Here is a 20,029-nt window from a genome sequence, read left to right on the forward strand (position 1 = left end):
TCAATGAAGCAGCTTCGATCTTTAATTTTTAAGGCTATTTGCAAACATTCAAAATTAACTGAGTGTCTCCTCACTCATGGTTGTGTTTGGAATCCGATCCACCTCCAGGATGAAGTCATCTTTGAAGAAGATGTAGCCAACAATGGAGAACAGGTAGACCAAGATGAGAGCCAGCACCGCGGTAAGTACGATGGAGCGTCCATTACGTGTCACACTCTTTATTACATTCAGCAAGGTCTCTTCTCTGTATACCAGGTCAAATAGCTGCAGAGAGGCAAAACACACATTAAAAGGATTCACATTTAGCCTCAATATGTGACATAATGCCTCTCAGAAAAAAATATTAAATTGTGTAGTGCATTTATTTATGTTAGATACTGTCATCCTTTGCTTATGATATGTGCAGTATATTCTGAAGTGACGGTGAGTGGCTAAAAAACACATACATGATGTGGCTTTTAAACTTTTGATTCTTGCTCTGAATCCCCAATTTTCTCAGCTTTCAGTATCTTGTTATTCAAGCTAATAAATATGGAAATATGTTGTGCTAGATCTGCAGAGGAGCTGCTTGGACCTGTGTGAATGGACAACATCGCCAAACACTGGCATACTAAGTCTGACACGTTATAAAGCAGAACTGAGGCACTGGCACACAGCACTTAGACAATGACAGCAACGACAGCAACACCATTACAGCACTAAATAAGGCAACTTCTGGCATGCTAGCAGGATATGTCCTTGAATGAACCATAACGGAAAGCTAGGGCTACATTCAGAGTGAGCAAAAGTATTTTACACATGGTTTTACTCAAAACCGGCTGCCTTCATGTTTCTCCATATATTTCTTAATGGTATCACCGGCCTGTCTTCATCCTCTGGAGGTGTGTGAATGTCTGTGTGCAAAGGTTAAAACCATGCATTCACAGCATGTGTGTATGCACATATATGTGGCCTTCTCTCACCAACAGACTGTAGAAAAAGACGTGAACAAACACCCCCAGACAGCAGATGATGAGGTAGATGAGGTGGTAGAGGAACTCAAAGTCCATCACCATGGCTTTGTAGCCTCTCGTGAAGGTCCCTCGGTTCCCCACAAAACTTATCAGGAAGATGATTTTATTACACACCTGGAAGATAAAGTAAATCTCTCTTTAATAATTAGAATCCAGGATAATCAGCCATTCATCATTTTAATAGTAAAGGAAAAAAAAAATCAAGGATTGCTTTTGCTGAGGGCTGTAGGGCAGGAACTAAAAGTATTGACACCAACATGGCAGGGGTGGCTTTTAAGCTAAATGAGGACACATTAATTGTGTTTTCATGCTCCTAAGTAACCTGGTTATTGTCTGCTTTCTGCAGTAACTTAATTTCTTTAATGTCATGTAAACGAGAAACCAAGGTAAGGGATTAACAGAAACAGTAGCTACAGTAGATACCTGCAGGAGAAACCTGACTTCTCAGTCATGTATATGCTTAACCGAGTTTCAAATGGGGTTTTTACAAGAGTGTGTGTAATTGATAAAGAACCTGAGACAGGGAAAGTATCACTGTGACAGCAGTGGGGAGGGATAGAAGAAAAAGTCTTCAGCAGTGCATCCTTTTATTTGGAATAATGAAATCTAAAGTCTGACTAAGAATGACACTGACAAAAAAACAAGTAGCTTTTTTAATTAAGTTTTTACAGTTTAAGTAGGCTTATTTGAAAAATTCACACACCTGCAAAGAAAAAAAAAAACCCATAACACTTCAGATATATTAAAAAAACATTCAGGGAGACATATGACCTCCGGCCAGCTGCATGTAAACTAGATTTTGGAGTAACCCGGTTACTGCAGTCCATGGTAACATGTTCTCTGATTTCCTGCCTTAACCTGATTTCTCTCAGTAACCTGGTTTTTAGTGTACACGTGAACGTAGCAACTGAGGGGAGAGGAGAGATGATAGTGTTGTGTGCAACGTATTTATTTGTGTGTGTGTATATGTTTAAGAGGACATCTACTGTCACTCACTCCAGTGATGTGCTTCACACCCCATAACACAGCCAGGCGCTGGCAGGGAGAACTGCAAAGGGAAGGGGGCGACACCACAGGCAGAAGGGGCACTGGCCTGGGCATGAGTGTGACTGTGAGGTGAAAGAAGAACTGGCTCTAGCGTGGTAGAGGTTTCTCGGTTTGTGAAGCTACATACAGTAGTGCGTGTGAATGATAAAACAGAAGTGCTGTGTTTTTAGCCTCTCTCTTGGGGAAAATTACTAACAAACCACAATCTCACTCACAGTAGAGACAAGAAAGGTTTAAAGGTACATTGTACTTGCAGTAATGGGATTCATCTATGCAGATGGTTTCAGCTTAATTTATCCATATTTGGAGGTATTTTTCTTTGAGATTTCTGCCTTCACCCCAGTACAATGGGGTCAAGGCAATAAGACATTTTCAAATTGCTTGTTGGGTCCAACCAACAGTCCAAAACCCAAAAATATTTACTTCATAATGACAAAAAAACGACTGAAACGACCTAGATAATTGATTATCAAAGTAGTTGCTGTTTAATTTTCTTTGGATTGACTAATCAATTAATTGACTAATTGACTTCCTTCCATTGTACTGGGGTGGCAACACAAATTTCAGCGAAGGACATCTCAAGAGGTGGGCCATTAAAAACTAAACTAACTGAATGACTAGATACCACCACTAGCAATTTGGGTGAACTGACCCCGTTAGGGAGACAACTCACATTAAAGGCACCCAGAAGGAAGAGGGTGGGCTCCAGGCCAACAGAGAAGATGAGACGGAGGATGGTGACAATGACCAGGGCACGAATGCCCAGCGGTTGGGGCATGATGATAACAATGACAAGTGTTGCCAAGACTCCCATCCACAGCAGTGCAGACAGGTGGGGATCCAGCATACCTGTGGAAGATAAATGCACAAACACACACGAGGAGACTAGCTGCATCAATGCACAGAAACACTTTTAAGGACACCTGTTAAAACTGCTAAAACAGACAACCCTGTTACATAGCGAATTTGCCATACATGGAATATAAAAACATTATGTTAAGAGGAGTTTGCAGCTTAAACGAGGCGTTGTGCGGATCCACTGATTTTTAACTGGCTTCCACTAATTTCTGCCTCTCAGGCAAACTTCGGGCCTTCATTAGTGAGACTTTAGAGTGTTATGTAACTGGCTCTCTTTGTGCTCAAAGTATATGACATACTTTGTGTGTGTGTGTGTGTGTGTGTGTGTGTGTGTGTGTGTGTGTGTGTGTGTGTGTGTGTGTGTGTGTGTGTGTGTGTGTGTGTGTGTGTGTGTGTGCGCAAACTAAGCTTTGGTGAGAGCCTACCTTATGTTTCCCTTGATCCTGGGTCAAATCCAGGATTAGCGTCCTAGTCAGGGGTTTCATGTGGCAATGTGTCACTCAGGCTGAAACCCTTGACCAGGTTCGACCAGCCTACAAAACAAGGCCAGACCCAACCTGCTGCCTGTGTAACTCATCCCCCTTTTTGAAAACACAGGACTAATGTGTGTGTGCTCTAGTGTCTATAGTCCACAAGCACTGGACACAGCACAATTTTCGGAGAACATAGAAAAGGAAAAAAAAAATAGATGAATGTGTTGCTTTTAAAAAGGTAGACAAGGATCAAGAGAAAGCAGATAAGGTGAAAAAGAAAAAAAGGAAAATGGGGTAGAACTGCAAGGATTAAAGAAGAGAGAGAGAAAGCAGAAGGGGAGTACTTCGGGTAAGGGAGCCCTTCTCTCCTCCCCTACTACCTTTCCTCCCACCTTGCTTCTCTCTGTCTCCTTCCCTTCTTCTAGTTTTCTCTCCCTCCCAATCCCTGTGGAGATCACATGACAGGTGCCACTTACATAACAGCCATCTCTAAAAATACCTCAGCTGAAAGATTCATGAGGAGCGAGCGGGGAGCAACACACAGCTCTAGTGATGTGGCAGAAACAAAAAGCGGTACTTACGTGCACTCACAAACCCTGTGCCTACCTCAGACCTCAGTTTAATGTGCGGGCAGAGTGTGTGCAAATATCTACAAACTCAACAGTGGAGAATGCTGCGAGCGTACACTGTCTGCGTGTAAGCATGTGGTATGAGTGTGTGGTACTAACCAAAGCTATTCATCAAAAGGCAGTCAGTCATGCATGCAGGCAGAACACACTGACCTACATCTCCTGCTCTTATAACCCTCATTCAAAAGCCCCAAGCAAAGAAGGGAGGAGAGCAGAGAGAGAGCAAGCATAGTGTGTGTGTGTGTGTGTGTGTGTGTGTGTGTGTGTGTGTGTGTGTGTGTGTGTGTGTGTGTATGTGTGTGAGAGAGGGTGAGTAAGAGAGTGAAGGCAGGGGCCAAAAGCCATAAAAATGCCTGCTTAAGCAGGCCAAAGGTATGTTGGAGTCTCATGTGATGATGTCTTATGCACAAACCAAGTTCCAGGGAAGGGTGGAAATACAATTAGTCCACATGCTGTGCACTAATTTTCTTTTGTACCATTAACCACAGACAAAACAGAATTTTGGTTTGTCATTAAGTTAAAACAATGATCTTATTAATTATTGAAAAATTGTATTTACGTGTTATATCTTCTGCTCTGATAGCACTCCCTACATCTTTTGGAAATAACAAAAAAATTAACAAAATACTGCATATTTTTTGTTACCCAGCATAATTCACGAGTCCACCAGATAATTTGACAAGATGTACAACAGCTGTAAAAACTTTTAGTAATGTGCAAATTTTGTTCATTGGTTCATTTTGAAAATTTGAATTCCAGTAATTCCAACAATTTTGAATTTGTTGGAAGATGTAAAATATGTGATAGATGCATAGAGACCCCTAGAAAGTTGATTATTCAGTTGGGGACATGTTGAAATGTGATTATTCAGTTCTTTTATTTGCTTATTTATGTTCATTTTTTTGAATATATGTAAAAAATGTGTGATTAATATCTTTTCATTTTGATCACAACGCACTCTTTATATGATTCCGAGCATCCTGTAAGAGATTCAGATAGAAAACTGAACCCATTGACTGAAAACCCAGTAAACACACATTATATCAAGAGGATTTGGAAGCTGAATAAATTGCAGGTTTGAAACGTAAAACATGATGTATGACTTCTTTTATCACGTAAGACTTGTCCGACCTGAGCCAATGTAAGCTCTGTTTATGGGACATTAAATTGCACAGGGCACGTGTTTATTGTGGTCTCCACTGTACTGAAAGTCAAATATGAGCTCAAGCTTTGAGGCGTGGTTTGAAGTTAGTCTGTGCCTGTGTTTGTGAGGCTGTGTCTTAAACAAAAGCAGACGGATTTTCAGGTCCTGCTCCTAATCCTGGTCAGGTGATTAGAAGTCAGGAGATCAGAGAGATCAGTGGGTCAATTTGAAAGTCAGCTCTTTAAAGTCTGTCTCTGTGGGTGGCTGCATCATGTGACATGCCTTTCCAGATAACTTCTTATATCAGACCATGATGTAAATGTAAAAGAAAACAACTGTTGGGAAAAAAAAAAAAAATCTAAATATGAACTTATTACAAACTAATATGGGTGACACAGTAGGTTGATTTGTGAATGTTTTGCTCCTTAATCTATACTCTTATACTGGGGCTTTATTGCTGGATGTAGCAACAGATGCTATAAATGTAATGTAGTCTATCAATGCAGGAGATCCCCTTACATGCACTCCATTCACATCTATTTAACACGCCATGTCAATACAGGTTGCAAAATCTCATAAGAGCAGTTTGAAGCAGAAAAAAACTGTCCCTGTCCTTCCTGTTTTGCATCGGTGAGCACATAGACTTTGTCCGACCCTGGTTTCTAGAGCAGTCTGAACACAGGAACAGTGCAGTACATACAAATATGCCTCTGTAATGCTACAACAATACAAAAATCAACATGCATGAATGAATTCTCTACAGGAAGAGTAAATGCTTCATATGGATGAAAGAGTGACAGGCTGCCTCACCAGAGCTAAGCCACGGGAAATGTAAAGTGAGATCTTATAGTAATATTAGAAACACAATGTGAGTAAAGTCAAGGCCTTTTTTTATTTAAAAAGAATATTCTCACTCTTGGGTGTCATCTTATGTGTGACTGACCTCCATGTACCCCCTCCAGGGGGTAGAAGAAGCAGACCAGCAGGTTCATGAGCACAGCCAGGTTGAAGGAAACGTTACTCCACACCGATATGTTTCTGGAGCACCAGTACAGCACCGGCTGGGCTGGAGGGAGACACACAGTGAGACATTATACAGTACATCTTTTTCAAATTTGATCACATACAATATGATTTAGGTAAATTTGACCATGTAAATTATAAAAATTGTAAAAACAAGTGTTGCTTATTCCAAGATCCCAAGTGATATTTTCAAATTGCTTGTTTTATCCAAACAACAGTCTAAAAGCTAAAAGATATTCATTAAAATCGTACAAAACACAGAAAAGCAGCAAATCCTCACATTTGAGAAGCGGGGACCAGTAAAGATTTGGCATTTTTGATAAATTATGATGGAAAAAAGTGGCTTAAATCATGACTCGATTAAAATATTTGCAACTAATTTTTTATGTCATTTTCAATTTCATATAACTGTTTAATCGCCTACTTGTTTAAGCACTAATATGATGATCACATACCCAATGTGTGAACAAGCTATAGGGTTAATTTGAAAATAAGGAGTGGGGGAAAAATTGAGCTTACATGGCTCAATTCTCCCTTGTCATAAAGAGAATAACTTAACATAAAATAATATGAAGACAGTCTTATACTTTTTAAAGAATGACAGAAAAATGCAGAAAGAACTGAAAACACCCCAGAGTGTTAAGAGTGTATTTTAAAATGTTGATACTGAAAATAAAGTTTAAAAAGGTCAAAATGGTGAAAAAAAAATTGTAAAACATGCCACTTTGACCTTTACTCCAGGCACATAATATGACTTTTAATAGAATATTTTCTGTCCTCTGCTTTTAGAGGAAAAGAAAAACAGATGTGGGGACTTTTCTCTATCCATCCCCTCTTCTGAGCAAAGATAAGGCTTTTGTGTGGGTCTGCAGTCTTGTATGTGCATGAGCAAGTGTGCTCTCAGTTGTGATTCATATGGTTACTGTACAAATGTTTCACAGCTCAAACGATGTGGAAAGCCCCTGTCTGCTTCTAGAAAGTGGAAACATGCACACACATAACACGAACACACACAGGATGACACTCTTAGCCCTGCTGTCAAGTTGGGGATATGCATCATTCCATCTGTTCTGCATAGCCGAGTATCCTGTTCGGGCTTGCAGGGACTGAGGTCTATCCCGTTGAGTGAGAGGGTGGGGTACACCCTGTACATGTTGCCAGTCTGTCACGGGGACACATCCTCAGACAACCACATTCACACAGCTAATTCGGAGTTTCCAGGTCCCCTAACCGGCATGTCTTTGGACTGTGGAAGTAAACCAGAACACACAGGCACACGGAGAACATGCAAATTCTACGCAGAAAGGCCTCAGCTGGCCCATGGGTTCAAACCCACCACTGTGAGGGGACAGTGAGGTCATCATTGAGCCACCATACTGCACCCAAGATGAGGAAATTCATCATATTAATGAAACATCATGACATTTCTGTAAAAAAAAAATAAGGAACGGAACTTGTGCACAAGAGCACTAATCACATTTATACAGACAATGAGGACGAGCAAGCTTGCCAACTCATACTGCTTTGCTCCTACTTGCTACATGTTTCTATACCTGCTTTGAGGACAGACTTCTCACACCTCCTATCGTAGCTTCTTTGTAAGAATAGTCAGTAGTCAATAGTCTAGTCTCTCCTCATCTACTGTCTGCCTCGACACTGTCTGCTATCAAAAATAAAGCCAAAAGAGAGAAAAAGAAAAAAAAAAGAAAAAGGAAAAAAAAATCTTAACAAAAAAGAAAGAAACAAAGATAATTGTCAACGGTCTCTTTTGCCTTGTGCATTATGTAAAACGCTGAAATAATCAGTCAATAAATCCATTAGCCTATCAACCGAATATTAATCAACAACAATTTTGACAATTGAATTACAATTTAAACAATTTATCTAACAAAAGTTGATAAATTGTACCTCCTTAAATGTGAGGACCTGCTGTTTTTCACAATTTTTACGTGATATTAAACTGAATATCTTTGCCATTATATTATGCCATTATTTGAAAACAAATCTTCCTATTTCATAATTAAAATAATAATTTTAGTTATTTGTATCCCATATGTCAGAGATACACGTTGGTATGGTTCTGTTTTTTAGAGCAGTAGTTAGCATCGGGGGAGTTACTGCACTCCTCGCTGAATCCTGTTTTCTTGCTTGGATTAATTGTAAAACTCCTTCAGAACGGAGTTTGTTCACTCAAATTCATGTGTATAACCATTTATATTGTCACAAGTGTTCCTGTATTAACTGACATAACTAACAAAAGTATTAGTAATGTGAATTTAAACACACACATGCTACCTACTGACCCTACCTCTGAGTTTCTTCTGCCAGTTCATCTCATTGAAGAGGTCCTCTGCTCGCAGGAAGAAGTCGTTGATCTTGCTGCCCTGCTCGTCTCTCTCTGTGGTGTAGTAGACCCGCAGTTTTGACTCTGAGGTCAGGAACTCGCAAATGTTGGGCACAGGGAACACTATTTCCTCCATTGTACGGTCCTGACGCACAATCTGAACAGAGGGACAAACAGTCAACTCAATACATTGGGCCCTGCAGGGCCTCATGGCCACATTTGTGACTATTTTTGTGCAAATATACAGTAAACATTTGTTTGGAATATCATTCCTTTAATTTGTGTTGCTTGTGAAATTCAATTAAAGAAGTCTTTGCGTTGTTAATATTATGTGACCAGGGTTGTGTGTTATGACCTCTATCTGAGCAGTGTGTTTGGCGTAGAACTCCAAGGCCTCATCTCCCTCTCCACTGGCCCCCACTGGCTTTAACATCATGGACAGCTCCTTGTTATGGCGCGCCAACTGTATGAAGGACACACAGCCAACAAGTGGGCTTGTCACAAAAAACAACACATGGATAACATGTGTGTCTCATCAGATTTTTGCATGAATGGAGTGTTTAATTAGTTATATTTTTTATAATTACATAATATTGTGTGTCAAGTTGTGCAGATAGGCAAACATGTGATTCTGCAAAACATGAGATGAAGAGCAGACCTGGTGAGCTAAAATGTAAATGTTGTGTCCAACATTTCTGGGGGAAGCGGCGTCATGTTCCTCCTCTTCTCCGTTATCCTCCTCCTCTTTAGGGTCTTCAAACTCTACCTCTCCCTGCAGATATGCCTTTTTTATCACCTCCACCTACACAGACACACACATGCCCACACAACTTTATACATTTTACAGAATAATATTTGATATTATGGCTCTGTGACACAGCCAAAGGGTAGTAGTTGTTGGATTGTAGATATCAAAAGGAGCTGAGAAAAGGAAAAGGTGCACATCATTTCCTCACCAGCTCTTTAGGCCTCATGTTGTAAAGGATCCTCTCAGCATTCTCGCTGTCATGACGGCTCTCCATGATGGCGAGCAGCAACTTGGAAGCATTGTTCTGAGAGTGAAAAAAAAAGAAAGGAGGCAGGGGAAAAGAGAGTTCCAAGATAAGAACTTAAGCTCTGTCAGTTTCTTCATCCAAGGCGAACAGACAAACCCTGGTGCTCTTCTGCTATTTGTCTTGGCATGCACAAACACAAGCTCAGCTCAGACGTATGAATGTCCTGCTCTCATACTTGGAGCCTGTTAGTGATATTCCATCCTGCTGTGAAAGGAAACTACTGCAGTTTTTGTTTGTTGTTTTTTGTTTCTTTGTTTTTGGCTTGAGATCCTGGGATGGAAAAATACAATGTGAGTTATATTCTTGTGCTAATGATGAAAAACTGTGTAATGTCCTAAAATTAACTGTGCAGTGTATGTGACCGTCCTCATGCAATCCTTTGTCACGGGATTTTATCTGTACCATATATTTGTTTGAATAAGCCTGAGTTTTGAAAACCACATGCGAGTTGGTTGTGCTGACTACACTTACATAACTGAAACCTATTTTATTATAATCCTGTCTACACCATGGATTAGGGTTTTTCTCATTATCACAACCAACTGTATGCAAACCGGCTCAACTGCTTTACCTATAAGTTTATCATTATCTGAGTTTGGCAAAGAATGGGCACATGAGCCTGTGTGCCCGTTATCTGTGCTTTATCTTGCCCAGTAACAGAGAGAGTGTAAGGATAGACAGCAAAGAGAGGATCTTTGCTCATTGCCTGATATTACTTTCTGTAGATGTTGAGGGTAAATGTGCCCAAGTATTTGAATAAACCCGGAAAGACATCTCTGTCTGTTCTGGGAGTCTGTTGCCATCAAAGACCCAAAACCCAGATTTAACCCATTCCCCAGTTTCCAACAAAGTTGTAGATCCTTCTGCGACTCCGCTAACACCAGCCCAGCCGACTCACCTTGAGCTCTAGCACCAGGTCCATCCGCTTTTTCCCAAGCGGGTTGATGTCATTAAGGATCAGAGCGATGATGATATCAATACCATTTGACTCATGAGTGGCAATGCAATTCTGAAGGGACAGGAGAATGAAAAATGTATAAGAGAGGCCAGAGGTGACTTAGTAAAATCTTGTGGTGTAGTCTTCAGTGTACCTGGTTTTCATGGCAGGGGCCTTGGCAGTACTCTGTGAGACTCTCCAGAGTTTGGTTGATGAGGGCCACGTTCTTCTCATTGATGTACAGTCCTAGCAGACCGAGACCCCCTGTGGTGCTGCCGCAGATACAGTCTAAGAATTGCAGAGTCTCACACACAAGGTTGTAGTTGTTCTTGTTGTTCTGACAACGAAGGAAGTTCTGGGAAGATAAACATGATTGGGGTTGGCAGGTAACCGTGACTGTGATAGATCTGTATGGAGTGAACTAGATATACACTACGAGTATTCAACCAATTGAGACCACATACAAGTACAAAGTATTAAAGGAATTGGTTGGCTAAAAATAATGTGCCATTAACTACTTATTCCTCTGTTAGTCAGAACTCGACTATCCTATGAGAAGCTTGCCACTGTACCACCACTGTCTAGCCTTAAAAACATCATTAGTGAGTTGTACATCTTTTGTTTTCCACCAAAGCTCAGAAGAGTTTCTGTATTTTTCTGTATTTTAAAGAAACCAATGTTTGGGCTAAAAAAGTAAAGGATAACAAGATAAATGCTGAAATTTGGTACCAACAGTAGAACTATTTCTGCAAAACCCCAGAAAAGACTATCCCTGAATGGAAGCAATTGAGAGGAATGTTATTTCAACATTTAAGAGTATTAATTAGAATTCGCTTTGCCACTAAGATATTCCTCTTTTTTTTGGAAAGGAGCCCAAGAGACCAAGAGATGAACCGCAAAAAAATGACCAGCTAAGTCTGGACAAACTGTATAATTCAAGATGAATAATATTTTAAGAAATTATATGACAAAAATTGCACAATTTATTTTTAATATCGAGTAAAACATCTGGAGGCATCACTCATAGGTTTGCATAATGCTCTAAATGCAATAAAGTCCTCCAGCATTCTTTCTGGAGTTGATCCTAAATTACTGAAAGCCGCCCCTTCCAGGCTCAGTAAAAGAGCAAGGCAGAGAAATTATCGGGAGGCTCACAAGAACAAAAGAACACAAGCAGTGGAGTCGGGACTTTCATTTCTCTATGAATAAAGATGTACCAGAGAAGCCATCTCAAGTCAGACATGACCTGTCATACAAATGACAATGATGATTAAGGGATTTGGCATTTGTAATAAAACTGCTGTGAAGAAGCAAAATCATGCATGTATAAGATGTCGCAACTATCCGTCAGAGGAGGAAAGATACTGTTGCGAAGTGTGGGCCACTCTAATGGGTGTCTGTAAAACTAGCAGTGTCTGAGGCTCAGCCTGTCCCACCTGCAGGTCACGGTTGTGATTCTCACAAAGAAGCTGGAGGAAGCGAAGAATAGGCTGCATGATAACGATCACAAAGCTCATCTCTCCTTCATCCTGGTTCTTGTCCCCAGTGCTGGGCTGGCCGTCCGCTGAGGTGAAGTGGTCCTCAGGGTCGGCCTCACGCCTGTAAGAGTTAAAGGCCTTCTTGGTGGCAGATGAGGCCTCTAATAGTTGTTCTCTCACATCCTCTGTCATGACCACTGCCGAGTCCCTGGCTACACAGACACAGGCACCAAAGATGGACTAAGGACACAGTTGAATCCCACATAACCATCACAGCATAAATCCTCTTTCTATTCTGGTTTGGCAAACAAAATTTAACTCTTTAGTTCGCAAACCAAAGCTTGCCCTAGCATCTTTCGTTGTTAACATCCTTATATACTGTAGGGTAATACATTAGACTTTGACAGGTGACCTCTGACCTTTTTTGCGGACAGGGACATCTTTATCCTGGCTGTCATCATCCCTCTTCCTGTTACCCAGGTCACTGGTATTTACTGTCACTGTGGCTTTGATCTCCAGCTGGGCCAGCTTCATACGGTCGTAGAAAACCCGGAAGAATTTTTCTGATTTCTTGTCTTCTGTCAGACGGCAAAAGAAGGAACGCTGGACACACGGGACAAAAAGAGAAAGGAGAGATTACTGATTCTAAGATTATTGATCCTGTCAAGCTCGATAAATACCTGGTGTTACACTGTGACTGTAGAATGGCAGGTATTGTGCCGTGGAGAATTAGTTGCTGCAATTCAATTCATTAAGTTTCACAGGTACTGCGATCCTTCGATTTATCAATTAGTCCATCCCTAGAATATTAGTCTGCAACTATTTTGATAACCAATTCATAATTTCAATCATTCTTCAAGCAAAAACACCAAAGATTATATGGTTCTAGCTTCTCAAATGTGATTGTTTGCTGCTAATTCTATTTTATGTATTTGAGAATTGAATATCGTTGGCTATTAGACTGTTGGTCGGACAAAAAAATAATCCCTCGGGGGCTGGAAAATTATAAAAGGCATTTTCCACTATTTTCTGTCATTTTATATACAAAACAAGAGAAAAAAGTTTAGTCGATGATGAAAATGATTAGTTTCAGTCCTTATATAAACATGTAACATGTATACCACATGTATTACAAAGTAAGGGGATTTATTTTCCCCTCCTAGTTTGTATTATGCAACTGATTAGTTATTCTGGTCGGAGTAACTGTGGATAAAACCTTCGAACACGATGTTGGAACAGAGGACATTGACTTGGCATAAAGTAGCCTGAAGTATCCAGCTTTACGATCTTATTTAAGAATCTGTCTGTCTAAGCTCATTTTTATTCCATCAAATGTATACTCCGAATTGTCTCAGCTAACAGTAGAAAATGAAACGTCACTCAGCAGAACGCTCTTGACTGGAGCCTCACAAACCTTATATAACTATAGTGAGGCGAGTCTGGAGTTACTGTGATGCGAGGGGTTTAAACGCTGCAGTTACTGCTGTGGAATGGGGTCATGCAAAATTAGAACACTTTCGAGCTTGCCAGCGAAATGCATACACCGTGTCCCAGCCCACAGGGCTGTTGTTTTGATTATGTAAGAGCCGTTATCTACTGCAGCCTATGGAAAGACTTCGACCAGCCAAAGCTGCCTCACCACGCTAACGGGGTGAAAAATGACAGGAGAGGGAGAAGTCTGGCCTACTTACACAGATAGAGAACAGAGATGGTGGGAAGTGGGCAGAAAAAAAGGCTTGAGGCGTAAGAAAGACACCAGAGAGGGAATATGGGAGTAAAAAAAAGAGAAAAAAAGCAGATGATTGAAAGAGGGGAAAAAAGAGCAAGCGATAGGGAGGGAGAGAATGTTATCAGATAGTATCTAGGCCAGTTCTCAAAGTTTGTTACATAACCATCTGTCTTTCCAGGTTAGATGTAAAACTGGGCTACTGGAGGAAACAAATAAATGATAGTCACAAGGAATATGTTAAGCAAAAACAGTAAAAACAAGCCTTGTTTCTCCCACCCGAAGGACATTGTCTGTGGTATATGTTCTTAGAGGTTCGTACGCATTGGAATTTAATTTTAAACATACTGCTAAAACTTTTCATAGAAAATCAAAAAGAGTGACCAACCAGTTAAGAAGCCAAACAAGAGAGTGTATGAGGCTAATTGACGCAACCCAAAGCAGATCTAACACAATTTTGAAGTTTCTTACAAAGAAACAATGACATAACTGTGCGCTTGTGCCCCAAAGCAGATTCCAGAGCCTTGTGCCCCACCCCGGCCCTCCACCACTGAGCAGCAGTCCTCCTGCACGTACGCACTCTGCCAACCCTCAGGGACGAGCAGATAGCAACGTGGGGAGGGGCTGCCGAGCAAGGCCACCACGCAATAAACAACTTGATGACAGAGTGGAGAGTGGAGAGAGGGGATTAGCTGCACCGCTGGCAACCCACTCACAGCTCACAACTCACAGCATGCCTGAGGAGGGAAGGGGCAGTAATGGTCATGCCTGTCTGTCTCTGCTCACATAACTCTGTCCTCCATCAGGAGAGTAACGCGTGGGCCTGCAGGGAGGCGGTGCGAGGACGGTGAGGCATGAGGCCCAGGGCCAGGATAACACACATCAATTAGAACAGAGCAAACAGAGAGGAGACCTCTCGCCATCAACCTCCCTCCACCCTACCCCTCACCCCCACCCTTTATCGTTACATAACTCACAGAGAGAGAGAGAGACACACGCGCACACACACACACACACACACACACACACACACACACACACACACACACAGTCACACACACACACACACACACACACACACACACACACACACAGTACAAGCACACGCAAGCTGGAAAACGCATACGCTGATACGCCCACTGACTTTTACACTCGCAAAACTAGGTCAACTGTCTCCGGCATAGGCACATGCCAATTTTGAGATGACACACCCACATATCACACATGCTCCGCGATACAGTATTCTCTCCCAACCCCTGAGACTGCCAACTTTATTCTTATGAAATCACATTCATCTTCCAACGCCTGTCCTTTTATTACTGTCGTAGCTCTCTAGGATATCCCGGGTTAGAGAGACTGCATTCAGTCTCAGTGTGCAGTCTCGCTCACAGTGCAGGCTTGGCAGAACTAGCACCATGCTGGCAGGTGCATTTCATCTTATGGATCAGGGTTAGCTGAGCTATTATATTTCACTGCGGTAGAGGTAAGTTGTTTGACTGATGGCGGCTGGGAGGGAATGTATTGGTCATGTAAGAGTTATTAATGATTTTGTCCTGCAGTGAAAGTTTTCATTTGCAGCAGCAGACTGAAAGTGTCATTTTCTTTCTTTCAGCCAGTTTCTACGAACTGCGCTGAGCTGAGTGGGTCGAGTGAGTCACTGAAATAAAGACAAAGTCTGTACATAAAGATGGAACACCACAGCAAAGAAAAACACCCCAGCAAGCTTTCATTTTATGATTTCTTTAGAAATGTATGCATGGTTGCATCCTACTGACAATGAATCAGAGGCAAAAACCTAAACTTTCATGTCTAACCGCAATGCTGCCTCTGTAGTGTTTTGATGCTGGTCCTTACACACTTGGTGACAAAATCTGTGCTCTCGTATCAAGACACCATCTGTGTTTTGATAGCACTTGAAAAACAAGGACAAGGGTGGCATGATGAAGGGATGACGTTATGGATGAAGTAACACATGGTGGTCAAGGAGAGAATGGAGTGATAGTCACGGAGGAGGATGGAAAAGGTAGAAAGGAGAAGGACAAGCATCTCAGGGGCTCCCTGTAGTGTTGAGTAAACACAGAGCCTGTCTGTATCCATGGAGACAAACCCTGAATGTAGTGAGATGGAGGGGAGCGGGATGAGGTGGGGGCGGACAACACTGAAAAACAAGGTCATAGCGCTTTCCCTTCTCTCCTTCCGTTCCGCCACTTGGCATCAACAAAGGGATGTTATGTAACAGCTATTTATACCCGTGCTCCCTTTTCCCTCTCACCCTCCCTCTCATGTCGGGCAGCACCACATGCAAACCAAGTGGATCTGCTGCTCTGCTCTCCTCCAAGTCCTTTTCCTCCTTCGCTTCCTTCTCTCCTCAGATCAGTCACCTCGTAATTTTTCCCGCTGAAGGACAGTGTGTCTGCTCCATGGTTGCTGCTGTTAATGCAACTGTAATGCAAATGTTTGGGAGGGAAACAGAACAGCATGCCACGCGTTTACATCCCAGATGGCCTATAAGTGAAATGTCACGAGTCGCCATGCCACAACACAATTTACAGCTGGCTGAGCTCTCTCATAGCTGTCACAGAAAAACTGTAATGTGACAGAAATAAAGAAGAGCAGTGTGGAGCCAACAAGTCTAGAGAGCACTAAAATGCACTGACCGTAAAATATAGTTCCTAGGACATCTATGCATTAGCTTTGCATGACAGCACAAAAGGAGCCAGTACGCGTGTAAGGGAGTGTATGTGCACGGAATCTTGAGATCTGTGTGGTTTATTTCTGTGTGCAATGTAGGTCATGAGTAAATAGTTAACTGTGTTACGTGAGAACAAGATATCCAAGACCCAACAGGTGCTCAGCTGAGCATGATAAATAAGGACACTGACAAAAGCCAACTCATATTATCCTAGGTGTTATTTCTTGAAGAGGGAAGCGAGCAAAAGTAATCAAATTTGTGGTTTATGGATTCCAGCTTAAAGCCGTCACTAGAAATGACACTTTTTTTTTTTAAACATAAGTACAGTGTGCAGATGCCTGTGATAAAAGACAGGTTTCGCTTACACTCAAACTGTTGACAATTTTTAGGAATTATCCAGTCACCTAAAGGACACAAATATTTGGACTATGTGGTATATTTCTAGCGTTGCATACAGATTAGTTTTTCCTGCAAAAAAAACTCCCTTTTCCGAACAAACTTAAGAATGCCAGGGTGAGAGGAGCTCCAGTTTCTCTTCAATCCCCTCTGTGTTCCCCCGTCTCCCCGCCCTCTCTCCCCACTGCCCCAGTTCCGGAGGCCCAGCATGACCCAGTTTGGACCGGCAAGAGAGCGCGAGGGAGCAGGAGAGAGGCTGGAATGTTTTGAAGGCTGAGACATTCCTCATTGTTCATTCACACAGGCCTTATGTAACACAGACTGATCACGTGATGTAGCTCTGCAGCAGCCGTGGGAAGCCAAAGCATTAACTCCGCCACAGTGGCTTCCTTGCTCTAATCTGATTATGCAAGCCCCACACTTACACAACAAGACATTGACGGACAGGCAGATGGAAAGACGAAGAGATCAATAGACAGAGCAACAGACAGAGAGACATGAAAAGGATGAGCAGAGAGAGACAGCTGGAGACAGAGAGGTTAGCTAGCTCAGGTTAAAGAAAACGGAGGAAGAGGATTCATTTATGTTGCCTAATGCAAACCTAAAATAATTCAAAGTGACAAAAATCATTACATGTTATAATATACTGATTTACAGACTACTGACACCAGTAGCAGCTGGCCCAGCCTTTGAGCCGAATGATAAACTGCTAGATATGAGGGGGAGGAGACCCGCCTTTTTAACGTACATGTGGCACACTGACCCACATACTGTGGATCCTCTAGTAATGAAAACTTCCAGCATCCATGGCACTGAGTGTTGTTTACGCTGATCAAACTGTAGCAGTCACATCTACAGATTCACTGTGGGATAAGCTGACCCTTACATAGATAACAAGCCATTAAATTAAAACACTACAGATCAGTTACAGTAAGTGGAACAGGTAAATATATAGTTTGCACTGTAAGAGTCTAGCATATTGGAGCAGTTTAGTTGGTCAACAATAGATGGCAGATTCAAAAATCTGATAGGAATTGGGGGTTAACTGACCTGGATGGTGGTATTTCCACCTTCCAGTAATGCAATAGCCAGGAGGATGCTTTCTTGGAAGACTCGGTCACTAGTAGTGTTCATGATGAGGTCAATAACCAGGTCAGAGGCTCCCTCTTTGTCCAGGTGACACTGTACCTCTGCCAGGCTCATTTCACCGCGACTCAGGCCCCCAGGCCCCCCTAATGCTGCATGACAGAGACAAGGCAACAGGCCAAATCAGAATGCAGTACATCAGGTATATGGCATATGAGATTAACACTTTTCATTGTGCATTCCAATCATGTAAACATTAAGTGATGGCAAAATTCCCTGCAATTCAAAATAATTTAAAAATGTAACTATTTGGCAGTAAACTAAGTAATTTGCAGGTAATTAGCAATGGATATGGCCAAAAGAGAGAAAAAAAAAAAGACAGCATGGTAATCCTGAGTCATCTATTTAATGTGTTAACAGCACAACTATACAATGAAGAGGTAAATAATTTTGGTTTTGCTTAAGTAATATTTTAGTTACTAGCACCTTTCTTACAATATCCCTATATGCAGAAGCCTGATAGATTTGGTATTTATCTGGATATTTTATAATTGTTCTCTTATTTTAGCTGCCCCTTGAAAGGAAAAATAATAAAAAAAGATACTACAGCTCTGTTATAAAAAAGTGATACCTTAGTTTCACAAAAAAATGTTTTTGCTTAAGTCTACTTTTTAAATTTAATACAAAGCTTGAAGCTGCAGAGCTTGATATTGAGATTTGACACAACATTGTTCACATCCATGTAAAATGAACTGAGTGAAAATATATCGTTTAAGATATCATTCCTTTAAACATACAGAGCAAGACATTCATTGATCCAGGTTAACATAGAGGACATACATACAATGATTTACATAAACAGGCAACAGGCTCACTAAGATTTCCAACTACTGTGATGCTAACCCTGTACTAGACAGAGTAACTGTCCAGTTGTGCAGTTCCTTGTACATGACCTTGCCTGAACACTCCCAACTAAGGCCCCAGCTTCAAGGTACACATGGAATTCTCAGCCTGGCTCTTGTTACTGCAACAGGTGCAAAGGCTGTTTTCGCAGGAAGTGGCAGCCTGTCACCTAGCAACAGTCAAAAGTGGATCACACAGGGAAGGGGTATACCTCGCGTCGTCTGGAAGTTTGCCAACATGTTGGTGCACATGGGAGAGACGGTGAACTGGGAACCGGTAAAATACTATTTGTCCAAACATGTCAACATCCGGGCCATTCATCACAACTGTATAATATACAAAATATTCAAACATTATGGTGTCACACCCACGTTTCACTGAATGTGAAAATACTGGCATACACAAGCCATTCTGGTTACTAGGTCAATATGGCAGCACTAAATCTATATGAAAAACGGACGCATACCATTGGCACCAGTGTGTCCTGTAAAATCTATATGCAGATTAAATGTTACATAATATATGCTTCATATCAGAACCAATAGCTCAAATAGAAGGAGAAACACTGCACAGAGATGAATTGCTTCAGTATTTTGACTGCAGATAGTAACACAATGACCATGTTATCAGGTAGTGATAAGAGTGTTGTGCTCTGCGTGCTCAAAGGGCAGCTCGCAGCACAACTCTGGAGCTGATAACCAGCTCAGGGCCAGACAGAGTCCCATCCTTACATAACATTATTGAGAGAACCTTATTCTACTTGACTTCAGGGGCAGAAAACGTTTTGGCTAACTAAAAGGAAATGCCTTATCTAGACCTTGCCCCCCGCTGGTAGTTGTAGTCGTTACTGGTGGCAAAGTTATGCTTCTCTTTGACAGAGGCCTTTGGTTAATGTTTCACAGAAACATCAGCTCAGTTAGAGATGTTGAAATGAGTGTTTTCATGGCCCTGTGTGTACTAGCTAAACTACACTTCCTGCCGTACAGAATTAACAGTCACGCTGTCCTACCTGATTGGTTTTTGCCAGGTCCTACTGGACTGAGGGGGCCATTTGTAAATGACGTCAGGCTGTCCCTCCGCCCACCACTCCGATGGAAGTTACCATAGTAACGGTTCACCAGAATCTGTCTCAGTGCCTCGCCCTACAAGAGGAAAAGAAGTCGAAGGATGTAATGACGTTACGTCAGCAATGGGGAGAGAGGATGTTGTATAACAAGGAAACATG

At 41.7% G+C, this 20,029-nt stretch overlaps 1 protein-coding gene across 12 annotated transcripts in view; it reads right to left on the minus strand.

Moving 5' to 3' along the window:
• LOC120807463 (inositol 1,4,5-trisphosphate receptor type 1) overlaps positions 1-20,029 on the minus strand; it is a 72,582-nt gene that overhangs the window by 9,914 nt on the left and 42,639 nt on the right. For all 12 annotated transcript variants that reach the window (XM_040159536.1, XM_040159533.1, XM_040159529.1 and 9 more), the window contains 14 exons: positions 19,814-19,946; positions 17,866-18,053; positions 12,421-12,604; positions 11,960-12,213; positions 10,678-10,878; positions 10,485-10,595; positions 9,488-9,583; positions 9,190-9,333; positions 8,887-8,994; positions 8,496-8,688; positions 6,108-6,230; positions 2,734-2,909; positions 963-1,127; positions 75-264 (listed from right to left, as the gene is read on the minus strand). In XM_040159536.1, coding sequence (XP_040015470.1) covers positions 75-264; positions 963-1,127; positions 2,734-2,909; positions 6,108-6,230; positions 8,496-8,688; positions 8,887-8,994; positions 9,190-9,333; positions 9,488-9,583; positions 10,485-10,595; positions 10,678-10,878; positions 11,960-12,213; positions 12,421-12,604; positions 17,866-18,053; positions 19,814-19,946 — 2,266 coding nt within the window. The remainder of the gene's footprint in view (positions 1-74; positions 265-962; positions 1,128-2,733; positions 2,910-6,107; positions 6,231-8,495; positions 8,689-8,886; positions 8,995-9,189; positions 9,334-9,487; positions 9,584-10,484; positions 10,596-10,677; positions 10,879-11,959; positions 12,214-12,420; positions 12,605-17,865; positions 18,054-19,813; positions 19,947-20,029) is intronic.

This window comes from Xiphias gladius, chromosome 21, assembly GCF_016859285.1.
Source record: "Xiphias gladius isolate SHS-SW01 ecotype Sanya breed wild chromosome 21, ASM1685928v1, whole genome shotgun sequence".
Taxonomy (NCBI): domain Eukaryota; kingdom Metazoa; phylum Chordata; class Actinopteri; order Istiophoriformes; family Xiphiidae; genus Xiphias; species Xiphias gladius.